The sequence below is a fragment of the Mauremys mutica genome, chromosome 2, assembly GCF_020497125.1.
Source record: "Mauremys mutica isolate MM-2020 ecotype Southern chromosome 2, ASM2049712v1, whole genome shotgun sequence".
Taxonomy (NCBI): domain Eukaryota; kingdom Metazoa; phylum Chordata; order Testudines; family Geoemydidae; genus Mauremys; species Mauremys mutica.
This window is the reverse complement of record NC_059073.1, coordinates 293,682,749-293,698,251: the sequence shown is the minus strand read 5'-3', so window position 1 is coordinate 293,698,251 and position 15,503 is coordinate 293,682,749. Positions and strand designations below refer to the sequence as shown.

At 50.3% G+C, this 15,503-nt stretch overlaps 1 protein-coding gene across 4 annotated transcripts in view; it reads left to right on the top strand.

The window, feature by feature from the left end:
* Positions 1-15,503, top strand: part of LOC123363131 (zinc finger protein 436-like) — a 30,280-nt gene that overhangs the window by 3,487 nt on the left and 11,290 nt on the right. For 2 of the 4 annotated variants that reach the window (XM_045003972.1, XM_045003970.1), the window contains exons 3-7: positions 2,739-2,865; positions 5,699-5,812; positions 5,948-6,007; positions 6,424-6,537; positions 9,023-9,132. In XM_045003972.1, the coding sequence (XP_044859907.1) occupies positions 2,739-2,865; positions 5,699-5,812; positions 5,948-6,007; positions 6,424-6,537; positions 9,023-9,132 (525 nt within the window). The remainder of the gene's footprint in view (positions 1-2,738; positions 2,866-5,698; positions 5,813-5,947; positions 6,008-6,423; positions 6,538-9,022; positions 9,133-15,503) is intronic. The other 2 variants (XM_045003971.1, XM_045003973.1) reach the window with 2 other exon arrangements.

Here is a 15,503-nt window from a genome sequence, read left to right as displayed (position 1 = left end):
ACCACCCTGTGTGCAGAAAGGGGAGGGCTCTGCCCCCTTTGCCTTCCTCATCTCGCCAGTTGCTCCTGTGTGGCCTCCATGTGCGGCTTGTGACCACCTGCTGGCCATTAAAGGCATGCTGCCCCTACTGCTACGAGAGCTTTCTATTGCTCTGGTAGCAGATGGTGCTGCCTAGCTGTGCAGAGAGCTATTTGCTTCGAAGCTCTTTCATTTCATAGTCTACACTTGCAAATGTAACCTCCTTTTAACAAAGCTTTTTGGGTGGGATATTGGATGCTTGCAAATTTTAGATGCCTTTTTCAAAGTATCTTCGACCAGCTGAGTAATGCTGCTTTCCAGGATAAGTGCATGGCTTAAAACTATAAGGTTTTTAATTTAATTGAATTTCGTTATTTTTAAAACGAGAGAACTAAACCAGAATCTCCGAATGGAAGTCTCCCAAACTTTAAGAAATGCAAGCTATAGATCTGACTTTCTGGGTCGGGACCATCTAAACAATTTCTATTTAAGCTTAAAAAATATATTTTGCTGAAATAGGTATATTAACTAAGCAAAGGATGCATGACAGTGAATACAATGTGCTATTAGTCATAATGATCCACGACCAGACATTCATCTGTTTTAAAATAAATATTTCAGTGGGGAGGAAATTATTCAGTCTGTTTTTATACGGATCACTTGATCATTACCTGTTCTGTTCACTCCCTCTGGGGCACCTGGCACTGTCAGCAGACAGGACACCAGGTTAGATGAACCTTTGGTCTGACCCAGTAGGGCCGTTCTTATTTTACTTTTATTATAATTTATAGTTTTCTACATTGTTTATAAAAGGTAATGGTCGTGTTGCTTTCTTTAGAGGCATGTCACTTTCTACAGGGCCAGTTTCTATTGTCTCATAGACTTTAAGGTCAGAAGGGACCATTATGATCATCTAGTCTGACCTCCTGCACAACGCAGGCCACAGAATCTCATGTCAAACTGGAATGACTTCACTGACTACTTCAGATTCTGCTGCAAGTGAAAGCAGGATCTGGCCCAAAGTCCATACTATGTTTGGGATGGCTTCCAGCCTACAGCTTTTACCAGTTGTCTTTCCAAAAACTCCTACTAAGCCTGGTGTTTTGAGCTGTACCTTGTTGCAGTTCAGTATCTGCGAACAGTGGAATAATACTTGATTCTAGAACATATTATTACAAATAGGGGAAAATTGCCATGTGCAGTTAGTCACCTCTTGGTCCATACCTCTCCAGCACTTCAGAACCCGAGTGACCCAAGTTAAATAGCATAGTTACGAGTAACGGGTTTCTGGGCGATCAGAATAGATGCACAGTGAAGTAACCTTACTGAGAGGAGCTTGGATTCCAGGGTGGTGTGTGGTATAAATACTCAAAAGACAAATGTTTGTATAGCGCAGGGGTTCTCAAACTGGGGGTCGGGAGCCCTCAGGGGATCGCAAGGTTATTACATGGGGGGTCGCAAGCTGTTAGCCTCCACCCCAAACCCCGTTTTTCATCCATGTTAAATATGTTGTTAAATATATAAACAAGTGTTTTCATGTATAAGGGTGGTTGCACTTGCTTGCTGTGTGCAAGGGGTCACCAGTACAGAAGTTAGAGAACCACTGCTATAGTGCATGCAGTGTTCTTCAGTACTGGAGAAAGCAAAGTAGATTTTTGACGTGCAGCGATGTCAGCACTAGGGAGCTGGTTAGCAAGCAGAAGTGAAAGGCATTTTTAAATAATACCTTAAATCAGGGGTGGGCAAACTTTTTGGCCTGAGGGCTACATCGGGGTTTCAAAACTGTATGGAGGGCCGGGTAGGGAAGGCTGTGACTCCCGAAACAGCCTGGCCTCTGACCCCTCCCACTTCCCGACCCATCCAGCCCCCCCTGCTCCTTGTCCCTTGACCACCACCACCCCGGGACCCCCGCCCCTAACCGCCCACCCCCATCCAACACCCCCCGCTCCCTGATTTCCCCGACCCCTATCCCCACCCCCATCCCCTGACAGGTCCCCTGGGACTCCTATCCAACCCCCCTCCTGTCCCCTGACTGTGCCCCCTCCCGAACTTCCGCCCTGTCCAACTGCCCCCTGTCCCCAGACTTCCGCCTGAGGCCCCCCCCGCCCCCTTACCATGCCAGAGCCAGCCACACCGCCGCACTGCCCAGTTGGGAGCTCAGGGGCTGACAGGATGGTCCCATGGGCCAAATGTGTTTGCCCACCTCTGCCTTAAACTGTCACTTAATCTATACAAATCCTCTTGAAATCAAAGGCTATAACTACACGCTGCTGACTTCTAAAATGCTTTGTCTAATTTTTTTAATATGGCAAATCAACGTTAAAGTTTCTGTGGGAATATTTAAAATGTTTTCCATATAAACGTGACTAATCCACTCCCTCTGCCTCCCAACTCACAGTGCCATTGTCGCTCATACTGATCTGATCTGGAGAGACCACCTCTAAGGGTGAGCAAGTAGTTCACCCTCCAAGCCCATTCCAGTCTCAACGCAGAGCATCATTTGGTGCCAGTTTTCATGGTGGTTATTCTGGTGTGGACACCTGTTGCCTGGACAGGGGATGGAGACCCACCTGCTTACATACTGACCATTGGGCAGTCATCCCAAAGCTAAATTTCTGCAATTTCCAACCCATTTTCCTGTTATACAAGGTGAAAGGATAGATGGTGTCAGGAGGTGATAGCAGCAGAAGGTGCTGAGTGTGTGACACTTGTGATTTCAGGTCCCAGTGGCGTTTGATGATGTCTCAATCCAAATTCCCCGGGAGAAGTGGGAGAATTTGGAAGAGTGGCAGAAAGAGCTTTACAAGAATGTGATGAAGGGCAACTATGAGTCTTTGATCTCACTAGGTAAAGAGCAGTTTACACTTATTGGGGGCTTTGCAATCTGACTTGATGAATTTCTTCTATTTCATGGCTGTTCTCAACTTCCTCTAATTTCTGGTGGATCAGCACCTATCTCAGACCCTGTGTGATAGACCAGCCCCACAAATCTTCCCAATTTAGAGAGATTTCAAAATGTAAACGGGGTTCCTGATCCCTCCACCTCCTGAGTTTTCTGGTACTGAGTTAATTGTGTTTGTGTAAGCTCAGGCCATGTCCAGAAACCTGACCTATTTGTTGTGTGAAGGTGTTGCAAGATCTTCTGCATTAATGGCTGTCTCAAGGCTTCTGCCCATGTTATACTAGAAACACACATTTTAAAAATTAGGACTTTACAAAAGGTTCACACAGAACCCTGAGCCACCTGATATTGGTGAGGATTGAGGTGCTGTTAATTTATGCAAACCTGAGAGTGCCAGCAAGTTGTGAGGAAGTGATTACTAGGTCCTTTCTCTGGAAACCGTCCCTTGGTACAGACTGTCTTTCTGATTATTGACCTGTCTTGAATCCCCCTTTCTATGATGAGGATTATAGCAAGGCAACTCGGGCAGTATCTGGAGGAGCCAAGGAAGTCTGAGCACAGGCAACTTTGTTTTAGACTGGCTCCCTAGTCAGTGATCTCTTCCTGGCAGGGAATGAAGATCCAAGTATCTAGACTGATTCTTTTAGATCTCTCAGATATCTTTGATACTGCCGGCCTCGCGGGATTCTGGACATGTCTGCGTATCTTGCTGTGCAGATCGACAGCTGCTCACGAATGGCAGCAGCTTTCTCTCTCAAGAGATGATGATGAGCTTTGGAGAAGTGCCCAACACATTTAGAGACCTGCCACTTCCTTGATATCCTGTAGCAGGGGTCGGCAACTACGGCATGTGCGCCAGTGGTGGCACGCGAGCCGATTTTTAATGGCACACCGAGGTCCCGGCTGCCGGCCCCGCTCAGCCTGCTGCCGGCCTGGGTGAAGGGAACCCCAGGCCGGTAGAGGGCTGAGCAGAGCCGGTGGCTGAGACCCCAGCTGGCAGGAGCCAGCAGCCGGAACCCCAGACTGGCAGCGGGTTGAGTGGGGCCCCAGCCCTGCTCAGCCCAGGATCCAGGCCGCCGGTTCCACTCAGCCCGCTGCTGGCCTGGATGGACAGAACCCTGGGCTGGCAGCGGGCCGAGCGGGGCCAGCGGCTGGAACCCTGGCTGGCAGGAGCTGGTGGCCAGAACTCCAGACCGGCCGCGGGCTGAGCGGCTCAGGGCTTCCGGCCGCGGGCCCCGCTCGGCCCACCGCTGCTCTGGGATTCTGGCTGCCGGCCTCTTGCCAGCCCCGGGTCCTGGCCGCCAGGACCCCGGCTGGCAAAGGGCCAGCAGTCAGAACCTAGAAGAGAAAGGAAGGTGGAGCACGCACGCTCGGAGCCGGCCGATGCTGGGGCGCTCCGCTGCGGCTGGAGGCACGGCGCGTGGTGCGCTCTCAGCTGGGGTCCTGCTGGCTGCCAGAACGCTCCTGCAGGCTGGCGCTGGCGGCCCTGTGCGCCGGACTAAGCAGCAGGCAGTCAGGCAAGTGAAAGGGGCCGGCGGGAGGCGCGGTTGAGGTGTCTGCGTCCCAGCCTGTCCTGCTGCCCCTCTCTTGCCACTGTGGCTGGATACCAAGGCACTACAGGCATGTGCCGGCCCTGCGGCGTGCACGGTCCCTCAGGGGAAGGGAGCGGCAGGCCAGGGGGTCTTCTGCCGCTGCTCCCCATTTGCCTGCAGATGCAGTGCCCCCACACAGCTGGCCCACAGCTCCCTTGGCAGGAACAGGAACAGCGTGAGGCAGGGACCTGTCTGCAACCGGGACTGTCCCAGGCCAACCCCAAGCCCCGCCCCCCCAGGACTTCCCCCCTACACACCCCCCAACCCCCTGAGCCCTTCATGCCACCCAACCCTGACTCCTGCACCCCCTATGCTCCCAGTCCTAACTCCTGCATCATCCACATCCCCGCATCCCAACCCTCTGCCCTGACTGCTCTCCCCTGCACCCTCACATTCCCAGACCCTGAGCTCCTCCCCCCGAGGGGGGTTGCAATGTGACCGCACCTGTAAGAAATGTAAGTTACTTTCACCCCTGCTGGAACCTCAGACCAGCAGCGGACTGAGCGAAGTGGGCTGAGCGGCTCCTCCCGCTGCTGATCTGGGGTTCTGGCCGCCGGCCCCGCTCGGCCCACTGCCAGCCTGGGGTACCTGCAGCCAGCCCAGGGCTCTGCTCCTGGCCTCAACCCAGCGCTCTTCAGTCACCCCCTGCTGTCGCCCACACTGGAAAAATCAGCAAGGAGAAGGGAGGGCGAGGATCACACTACACTGATGAGATCTGCCTTTCAATTTTATTTTAAATGAATTTTCTTAAATATTTTTAAAACCTTATTTATTTAAAATACAGTAATAGTTTATTTATATAATATAGATTTATAGAGAGAGAGCGTCTCAAAACGTTAAAATGTATTACCGGCATGCGAAACTTTAAATTACCGTGAACTTGGCACACCACTTCTGAAAGGTTGCCTACCCCTGTCCCACAGGTTGCCTTTATTCTCCAGCACCCAGGAAAGCCCAGAAGTCTGCATTTTGGGTCTGTGTGAGGGAACCCCCCCATCCTGCAAGGAGCTCCCATTTTCCAGCAGACATTTGTTCTTCTGCATGATCTTTGTTCACCGTTGCTTACATCTGTGCAGATTACCTGTCTCTTCCAGAGAGGCAAGGAGGTTGGCTTAAAACCAGGAGAACCCCTTTAAAACTAAAATCAGTACTTACCATATCCTCAATACCTCTTTCCCCTGAACAGATCATGCCATTTCCAAGCCTGATATTTTATCGCGGCTTGAACAAGGGGAGGAGTTCTGTGCTGGGGAGATGCAGGACTTGGAAGTGCGAGAGATCCCTACAGAGTCTACCACAGGTGAGTAACAGACTGAAATGGAAAAGTGAGTGCAGTTAAAAGCAGGGAATTCCACCAAAGAATAGAAATATATGAGGAAAAACCTCATGAGCTTGGTAATTTTTTTAATTTACAGTTTTCTTATCTTCTTTGCAGATGTCATTCATGACTTTCCACCTGCCCCAGGTACTTCTGTCTCTACCGGTCCCAGCACAGGTAATACAAAAAATCTACTTGCAACACTGAATGCAGTTAATGTCGAGAATCCTGCTCATGTAGTCACAGCTTAAATTTCTGTGAGCAGGTTCTGATTATCCTGCTTGCACCAGTCTCTCCTTGTTCTGGCTCTTCAGAGAATTCGGATCATCTGACTTATTCACCTCATATTTTTTAATTTCCATTTTAACGTGTGCACCTCCTCAGAATGTGCATCTCTTCCAGCAAAGAAACAGTCAAATTCACCAGTGGTATATGCTAATGCAACTCTCCATTGAAGTCAGTGGAGTCGTGCCAGTTTGCTCCAACCGGATACTTGATCCATTGTGTTGGTTTCAGATCAGCTCTCAAATACTGAATAACATGTTCAGTGGATTATAGATAAGCTGTGATGTCACCCTCTTGTTTCTGAACAGAATCTCCCATTTCTACCACGGACATTATGTCATGGATTAAACAAGAAGAGGAGCAGAGCACACGGGCTCAAGAGAATGCTAAGGAACAAGAAACACATAGAAGTACCAGCACCAGTGAGTACAGGAGTGAAATAAGGGAGGAACAGCGAGTAAATTGCCTGAGAGTTACTGTCCTGAGGCGACTAGTCCTCTGGATTTGTTGGGAGGCCCAGGCAGTGCCATCTCTCTGTGCGTTTGGGGTTTAGAGTGCCATCCTGGAGGGAGAACATTCACCAGGGATGCAGCTCCGATGGAAAGGCAGAGGCAGGGCTTTGCTAATGAGTCAGAGGTAAAGAGGCAGCTGTTAGACTTCCTGTGAGGTGCAGATGGAGAATCCACTTGAGGGGAAAGTTTTCAGTAGCTGTGTGGGCTAGGAACCCTAGTTGCCCAAGCATAGAGAGAGTGGGGATATTAATCATTTTTCCTCTCCTCCTGGAAAGAGGGCCCATCTCTTGTGACTGATCTCCACAGAACTGGACTTGGTCTTCAGTTTCTTTGTTAGCGAGAATGGCCCAAAAGGCAGAGTCTGGTGTAGAGAACCAGAAGGAGGCAGACTGCAATATGACTGATTTCCTCCAGTGTCGGGATTGAGGGGCCTGTAACATTCAGTTTTTATTTTATTTAAATTTTAAAGGTGTTTTATTGCTAAAAGAACCAGTAGTTGCCCATTTAGTATTCATCCATGCTCCACACAGTAAATACCATCTTATACCACTTGGCCAGATAAAATGAATATTAATACTTAAACGATTTTTGACAGCACTTGTAAATCCCTTGTAAGCCTGTTCATTCTTATACAGTTGGAAATGTTGTATTTCCTCTCTCCATAACAGTGAAAGCTTCACTCCGCTCCATAAGAGGTTTTTATTCCTATATATAAAACTTTCTGTAAACAGATAAGCCCTGATCCTCCCCTGAACTCTGCACAGTTCTCCATCTGTGCAGAACATCTTGCAAGATTGGGGCTTAAAACACTAATCACGTGTACGTAGAAAGCTGGTTCCATACAGCACAAGGCTTTTCTGTGACTCTGATTTCTGGGTAGAAGTCTACAATTTCTCTTTGGAAACATCATAGGGAATGATCTTGTATTTTGAAAAGCACTAGGAAATCAGAGTGACTGTCCCCTTTTATCTTGGTGTGACTGAATGCAGATCTAGATTCATGTATTCCAGCTCCTTAGTTCCAAAGCTTTGGAGTTAGACTTTTCTTAGAAGTGAAACTCATAACAAAAGAACTCAGCTCAAAATTTCTTCTTGGTGTAATGCACTAGGAAGAAAGTGGAAGATTTTCACTCAGCTTCTGTCCCGCACCTGTTGTATGACCATGCAGTAGGTAAGGTTTAGGGCCAGCTGCGTTGGAATCTTGGTGGGAAATGATGGGACATGACAAGAATGATTCTTAGAGCTCCATTTTGGACTAGTCAGTCTAGAGGCCAGTTTGGGGTGAGGAGTGAGCCCAATGGAGAACTCTCTGGAAATAGCCGGATATGGGTAACTTCCTAGATCAGGGCTGGGCAAACTTTTTGGCCCAAGGGCTACATCTGGGTGGGGAAATTGTATGCAGGGCCATGAATGTAGGGCTGGGGCAGGGGGTTGGGGTATGGGAGGGGGTGCGGTGTGCAGGAGGGGGTACAGAGTGTGGGAGAGGGCTCAGAGCAGGGGGTGACGGGGATCAGGGCAGGGGGTTGGGGTGCAGGAGGGCGTGCAGGGTGTGGGAGGGGGATCAGGGCAGGGGATTGGGGTGCGGAGTGTGGGAGGGGGCTTGGGTGTAGGAGGGGGGGTGGACTGTGGAGGGGATCAGTGCAGGGGGTTGGGGTGCAGGAGGTGTGTGGCAGGGGGCTCAAGACGGGTTTAAGGGCAGGGGGTTGGGGTGCAGGAGGGGTGCGGGCTCCGGCCCGGCGCTGCTCACCTTGAGCAGCCCTGGGGTGGCAGTGGTGTGCAGCGGGGCTAAGGCAGGCATCCTGCACTGCTCCCAGAGGTGGCCAGCATGTCCAGCAGTGGTTCCTGGGGTTGGGGTGAGGGTTGATGGCTCTGCCACGTGCTGCCCTGTCTGTGAGTACCACCCCCGAAGCTCCCATTGGCTGTAGTTCCCCGTTCTTGCCCAATGGGGGCTGCAGGGGGCGGTGCCTGCAGGCAAGGGCAGTGCATGGAGCCCTCTAACACCGCCCCCACCCCCCTCCAGGGACCACAGGGACGTGGTGCCGGCTGCTTCTGGGAGCGGCGTGGGGCCAGGGCAGGCAGGGAGCCTGCCGTAGCCCTGCTGCACCATGGGGCTGGCAATCCCGCGGGCCGGATTGAAAGCCCTGACAGGCTGTAGTTTGCCCTTCCCTGTCCTAGTACCTACAGACTGAGAGTAAAGTCTTTCTTACCTGGCACTGACTCAACAGATCATTCCTAGCATATTTGTAGCATGTGCAGAAGAGAAATCCGACTTCATGGGATTCCATTGTGAATTAGAAACCTCCAATTTTGAGGAGTTTCTTTATTCCAAATTGATGCGTAAGTAATGTAAGGATTCTCTCTCTCTCCTCTCCTTCTCCTCCCCCCCCCCCCCCCAGCAGATGATAGGATCTTGATCAAACATGAAGAGCGTCCTGAGGAGAGAGGTCCTGTGACCCAGGAACCGCCTGTGACCTTATCAGGAAGATCAGAAGCGTGCATTTTCCAGGTAGCCAGCTGTGAAAATCAGCCCAGCTCAAACATGCAGCTCATCTCAAACACAACCCCTACAGCAAACAATCTGGGGGAATCCACTCAAGGTGAAACAGAGTTTGGTCAGTTTCCAAACGTCGCCGCCCAACAGGGAAGCCAACTGGGAGAAAGACCATACTTGTGCAGTGAGTGTGGGAGGTGCTTCAGCCGGAAAGACATCTTCATATCACATCAGAGAACCCACACAGCCGAGAAACCCTATTCCTGCTCTGAGTGCGGGAAAAAGTTTGCCCAGCAATCCAACCTGAACAACCACTTCCGGCTCCACACAGGTGAGAGGCTTTATGTATGTTCCCAGTGCGGGAAGAGCTTCATCCACCAGTCCAGGCTCACCTACCACTACAGAGTCCACACGGGAGAGCGGCCCTACATGTGCACAGAGTGCGGGAAGGGCTTCACCGAGCAATCCAAATTAACAAACCACTACCGAATCCATACAGGCGAGAGGCCACACACCTGTGCCGAGTGCGGGAAGAGCTTCAGTCTGAAGATAAGCCTTATAATTCACCAGAGAAACCACGCCAAGGAAAGGCCTTATGAATGCACTGAATGCGGCTTAAACTTCAATTGTCACTCAGGACTCATCAGGCACCAGATGATTCACACGGGGGAGCGACCCTATAAATGCACAGACTGTGGGAAAGGCTTCATGCGGAAGGAGCATCTTCTGAACCACCAGCGACTGCACACGGGAGAGAGACCCTACCAATGTACGGTGTGCGGGAAAAGCTTCATTCGGAAGCATCATCTTCTGAAACATCAGCGGATCCACACTGGGGAGCGGCCCTACCAGTGCGCTGAGTGTGGCAAGAGCTTTAGGTATAAACAGTCGCTCAAAGATCACCTGAGAATTCATAGTGCAGAGCAGGGGCAGCCGGAAATTTCTCAGGGCCTTTTGCAGGAAATAGAAACTGGGCTCCTTGATGTTAAAATAGAAAATACATGGTAGCATGATTGTAAGTAGTCAGTTGTGTAATAAAAGTACATCAGCTCCAGCAAATTGGAAGAGGATGTTATCGCATTATAAAGGTAAGGAAAAGGAGACGTTCAAACTTCCCTCTCTTAGAGGAGCACACTCATGAGCTTCTAAATCCATGAGCCCTTGAGAAGAAAGGATGCTCAGTGTGCTCATGTGAACTCTACAAAGGGGAAGGGAAGGCATGAACCTTGGCTCTATGTCTGTCAAACTCATTATTGAGATTATTTTTACCTTAGTGTTGGTCTAACTCCTGTTTGAAGATCTTCCCGGTTAAAGCTTACCTTGCTGTGTATGTCAATCTGTTATACACACAAACATACACACTGTATAAACATTTCTTCAGTCTTTAATTTGAGCAGTCAATGCTTTTCTTTAGTTCTTGGACTTTATTTTAGGGAAAACAGGAACAAGAGGTTAGACGTGACCCAGGTGAGAACTTTTTAAAAAATAATAATAATCATCCACTTGTTTTTAAAAACCAAAACCGTTAGGATCCTGCAGCGTTTTACAAATTAAACACTTTCCAAAAGAGCCTCATCAGCATGAACCAGGTCTTGGAAAACTTGAGTGGTCACTTCTGAGAATTCACTGGTTTCAAAAAAATATGCAGCAGAGTTAATGTAGTTTTTATAAGATAGTCAAGTGTTGTTTGCATGCATAACACTGCCGATATTAAGTGTAAGACCACTGTTTATAAACCAAGCATTTATTGCTTCATGAATTTATTAAGAGTTGGGTTTTCTTTCTCTCAAAAAAGACAAGATTTTTGCAATTCCTTAGTATTTAAAAGTCTAATGACTGGAAACAAAAGTGGGATTTCTGTACATATGGGAAACGGGAAAACTACATAAAAAATTATCAGAGAACTTTTTGTTTTAAAGATTTATTTTTCTCCCCCAGCTATGCCACTGAAATAATGTTGTAGTATTGTGATCACTCCATTAACGAACACCTCTCCATACTGGAATATTAGTGGCCCTACAGCCTGTAAATGGCACTGTTTGTACACAGATTCCAGGAAGAACATTTTTCTTTGGCTGGTAGAGAATGTAATTCTTCTGCGGCACTTTGTTCTCCACAGTTTAAACATTGATGGACAGAGGATAATGTGGGTCTATGCTTCTGTATAGCTCTTTATTACATGGCTTAGTCACGTGTGCAAAGTGTTAGCGCCAAGTTAAGGCTCTGATCACTTCACTTCTTGAGACTGAGCAGACTGCTCACCTGCATCAAGCCCTGCTGAAGACAGAGCCTCTCCGTGTGGACACAACTGCCCACATGCAGGAAGTTGCAGGATTGGGGCCTAAATTTGACTGTATATGCACCAAGGCCTTGATCTAATTTCCCTTGAAGCCACTGAGTTTTTTTCCATTGGCTTCAGTGGGCTTTGTGGCAGGCTGTCAGTGCTAAAATATAGAAAACTCAGCACAAGGACCAAAAAGGCCCTGCAGTTGCGACATTTAGTATAGTAGTTGGGGCTTGTTTGGGGAGGGAGGTGTTCTGATTTTTGCTTTGCTGCTGTTTTTAGGCTTCCTAGTTATCCTGTAAAGAGCCAAACTCCTGGGCGGAAAAAAAAATCTCTGCAAAAGTAAGATAAGTATCTTCCACCATGCTTAGGAGCCAGGTCTTCAATCTCTGAATCAGAACAAAATTTTGTGAGGGGGAGACACTGAAAACTCAGTATCTTTTTTTTTTTTTTCATTTACATGAATTGCAGCTGGCTGCTAATACTGTTAGCATCAGAGCAGTGCATGCCCCTGTGGACTTAACATGAAGCTACTGCAGTGTATTCAGGTCAAAAACATCTTTGTAAAGATTATAGTATATGCTGGCTGCAGGAGAATATTGACTGGAGGCTTCAGAGCTGAGCACTGGCCAGTCCTCTCAGCATTTGGCCTGTTGTTGGTAGTTTGAGTGAAAAGGAAGAACGCTGTAGTTACAGGCGCTATGTTCCACCAGTAGTCACTATGGCAACAGTGTTCCCCCTTTTCTAACCTCAACTCACGTGATCAAGTACAGTACATCCATTCCTGTTTACTGCTATTCTCAGTCTGCTCTAGAAAATAGAGGATGCAGAGAAACCTCTCAGCAGCCTGGGGTGTAACCATCCTTTGAGATATAGTCAATGCCATTGTGTTAACTGAAATCACTGTGAACACATCCATACAACCTTTTATGTAAAGTCTCTGCTTTTGTATAAACTGCCAGCACTTGAATAGTTTTAACATCTTTGGCATGAAAGCTTGTGTGTTAACTTTTATGGACCAATAAATGGTACTACCTGATGTATCCTGTCTGCTATGTTTTAACATGTTGTAGCAGAGGGTTTGTCACTCTGATGTAACACAGGAGGTCAGCTGCAGCATGAGCGTTGTCCCAAGATGGATGGACTCTCCTGCAGCTAAAATCCTCTTCCTAGCAGCCTCTTTCTTGTTGTCACCTCTCCTTCTTCCCACCTTGTGTGCGCTGCAGCTAGTCAACGGAGTTTACTGGGTCAGTAAATGGCAAGCTGCAAAATGGAAGAGGAAAAACGTGCTGACTTACAGTGGAAGCTCTTTGGGGCAGGCACTCCTTTGACTCTGTTTGTACCCCATCTAGTACAATGGAGTCCTGCTCTGTGCCTGCAACTCCTAGGTGCTACTGCTGTACAACTAAATAACGTTTCAACCTTGCATAAGGCCTGTAGTTTTAAACAATGTTTAAACCACTTTGGCACAGTTTAAAACATAGTTCTAGTTGAAAAAGTGTAAATGCACTTTAGCTCGCCAGGGTGGAAAGAGGCCTTTTAAGGGAACTAGAAATGATTTTTGAACACAACTTCTTGTACCATTTCTCAGGCTGTGTGGTTAAACTGGTTCAGCAAGAACAGTCAGTGCAAGGTGTAATTCTAACCTGAAAAGTGAAATTGAAAATAGCGTCGTCTTACTCAAAAGAGCTGCTCCTATGTGTATTGAGGGCCCTAGCTCCTGACTTCATTAACAAAAATAAGTTTTTCTTCTGCTCACCCCATTTAAGTCTGCTGAGCTAACAGAGTTGAGAGAATGAGCTGGAGTCTATTCCTTCATGTGCTCGTTGACAGAATTGTTTACTACACCCTAAGCAGTTACACCTCTGTAAACCCATTGAAAGCAATGAGGTATTATGGCTGTTGAGGGCTTAATTTGGGGATGTATAAAACAGACCCTGGCCTGATTCAGAGGAACCCAGTCTGAGATTGCAGGGCTAGGAAAAACAAGTGTTATTTATTAAATGTGCTCATGCTACAAAGAAATAATGGAATGACAGTAAACAAGTCCCCACCATGCCAATGTGAGAGGTGCTTTTCAGAACAGAAACACACTTTTTAAAGAGCATGTAGATCAGTTACAAGAGAGTCTGAAAGCTCCATAACAGAGGGTGGTGCTATAATTCCCCTTCGTTAGTGCTTTACATTCCCGGTGCCCTGTATCAAGAGGAATTGGGGCTCTTCACCTGTATGCGGGTGGCCTGTAATATACAGGGTCAGACTAGAACTGCTAGTCCCTTCTATCCTTTAACTGTATGACTGCATCAGGTTCACCTGCAAACCATGTGCTGCCACTGGCAGTGGGGGCTGCTGCCAGAGATGATTAGAGCAGCGGGGGAAATTAAAGGGACAAAATTAATGTATTCACAAAGTACGTCTAGGGTTTTTTCTCCTGGACTGTACAGCCCAAAGGAATTATGGAACCAGGCGTGAGGGCCCAAATGCTGGCTATGGTTGTATGGGAGGAACAGGGCTGTAAGCTGGCTCTGCACTGAGCTGGCCAGTCCAAACAGGGTGTGGCTGGTGTGGGGGTGTGACAGGTGTGCACAGAGTTAAGAGCTCACCCACATACTCCTCATGCCCACCCCGTGCCTCATGCCTGTCTCCACACAGGGGCCTTGTGGAGCTTCACTTGTAGGAAACAGTTCCACAGTATGGTGGAGTCAGGGCTTCAACCCCTGCAGGTCCCAACAGCAATGCTGCAGGGAGGGGGAATTGCTGTTTTATTTTTATGCCTTAGCGGCAGTAATGGGGGGCGCGGGGAGGCGTCTGTCAGCTGCGAGCTGGGTGCAGGAGATGCCTCCCCCCGTTTAATTTCTGCGGCAGCTAAGCATGAGGCCAGGCCCATGTTCCCTGCAGCGGGAGGGACCTTGCATGGGAGCAGAGGCTGCCCCAGGCAGGAGCGGGGTGGGCCTGGCCCCCCAGGAGCGGGAATCGTGGGTGTGGAACGGGACAGATGCAAAACGAGGTGGGTCTGGAAGGCCGGGGGGGAACCTCCAGGGCTGGGTTAATCGCCCGCCCCACAGGGTGACGCCCGTTCCCTAGGGAGAGCCCCCCCCCCCCGAGAGCCCGGCCGGGCGCTGCTCCCTGCCTACAAGAGCTCGTGCGGACACCTGCCCGCTCCGCAGGGCGGGCCCGGGTTCAAATCCTGCGGGAACTGCGGGCTGCTGCTGTGTGCGCGGCCCCGCCCCGCCGCTCCCGGGCCCCGGCTGCGCTCGCTCTGCTCCGCCCGGCAGCGGGGCCGGCCCGTGGCGAGGCGGCGCCGGGACCCTGCCCAGCCCGGAGCGGGAGCGGAGCTCGGCCGGGCCGGGCCCGCTGGAGAAGCCCCGCCCGCCTCCCCGGGGGGGCCATGGCCGAGCGGGCCGCTGCCCAGGTGAGGGCCCGGCGGGCGGGGGAGCCTCGGGCCCCGGGAGCTTCTCCCCGCCCGGCCCCGCCCGGCCTGGGCCCCGGGAGCCGGGCCGCGGGGGGCGCGGGGCTGCCCGGCCGGGCGGGGGCTGAGCCCCGGGGGACCCGGCTGGGGCGGAGCCCGGGGTCTCTGCGCCCCCTGGACAGGCCACAGCGGCCCCTGTCGGAGCCGGCTGGTGTCTGGGGCCGCTGGCTGCTTTGCCATGGAACCACCCGCCCTGCTACAGTCCCCTGGGAATAGGGTGACCAGATGTCCTGATTTTATAGGGACCGTCCCGATTTTGGGGTCTTTTTCTTATATAGGCTCCTATTACCCCCCACCCCGGTCCTGATTTTTCACCTTTGCTGTCTGGTCACCCTAGCTGGGAATCGAGGGGCTGAGGCTGCCGCCTGGGGCAAGGCCGACTTCACCTGCCCTCTGTGCATGCCCCATGGGGCTTGCTGTGCCCGCTGCCGTTTCCCCACCCAGCGCAGGGGTTAGAGTCCCAGCAGGGGAGGAGGCACAACAGCAGGGCAGTGCCAGCTGTGGGGTCGGCTCTGATGCCGGGAGTAAAAAGCAGAGTGGGGAGGAGGAGGGTGGAGGTTCCAAAGTGACCTTGTCTCTGACCCCTTTCGCAACACCCCCCTCACGCCCCCGGGCAGAGATTGGCTTTTGTCT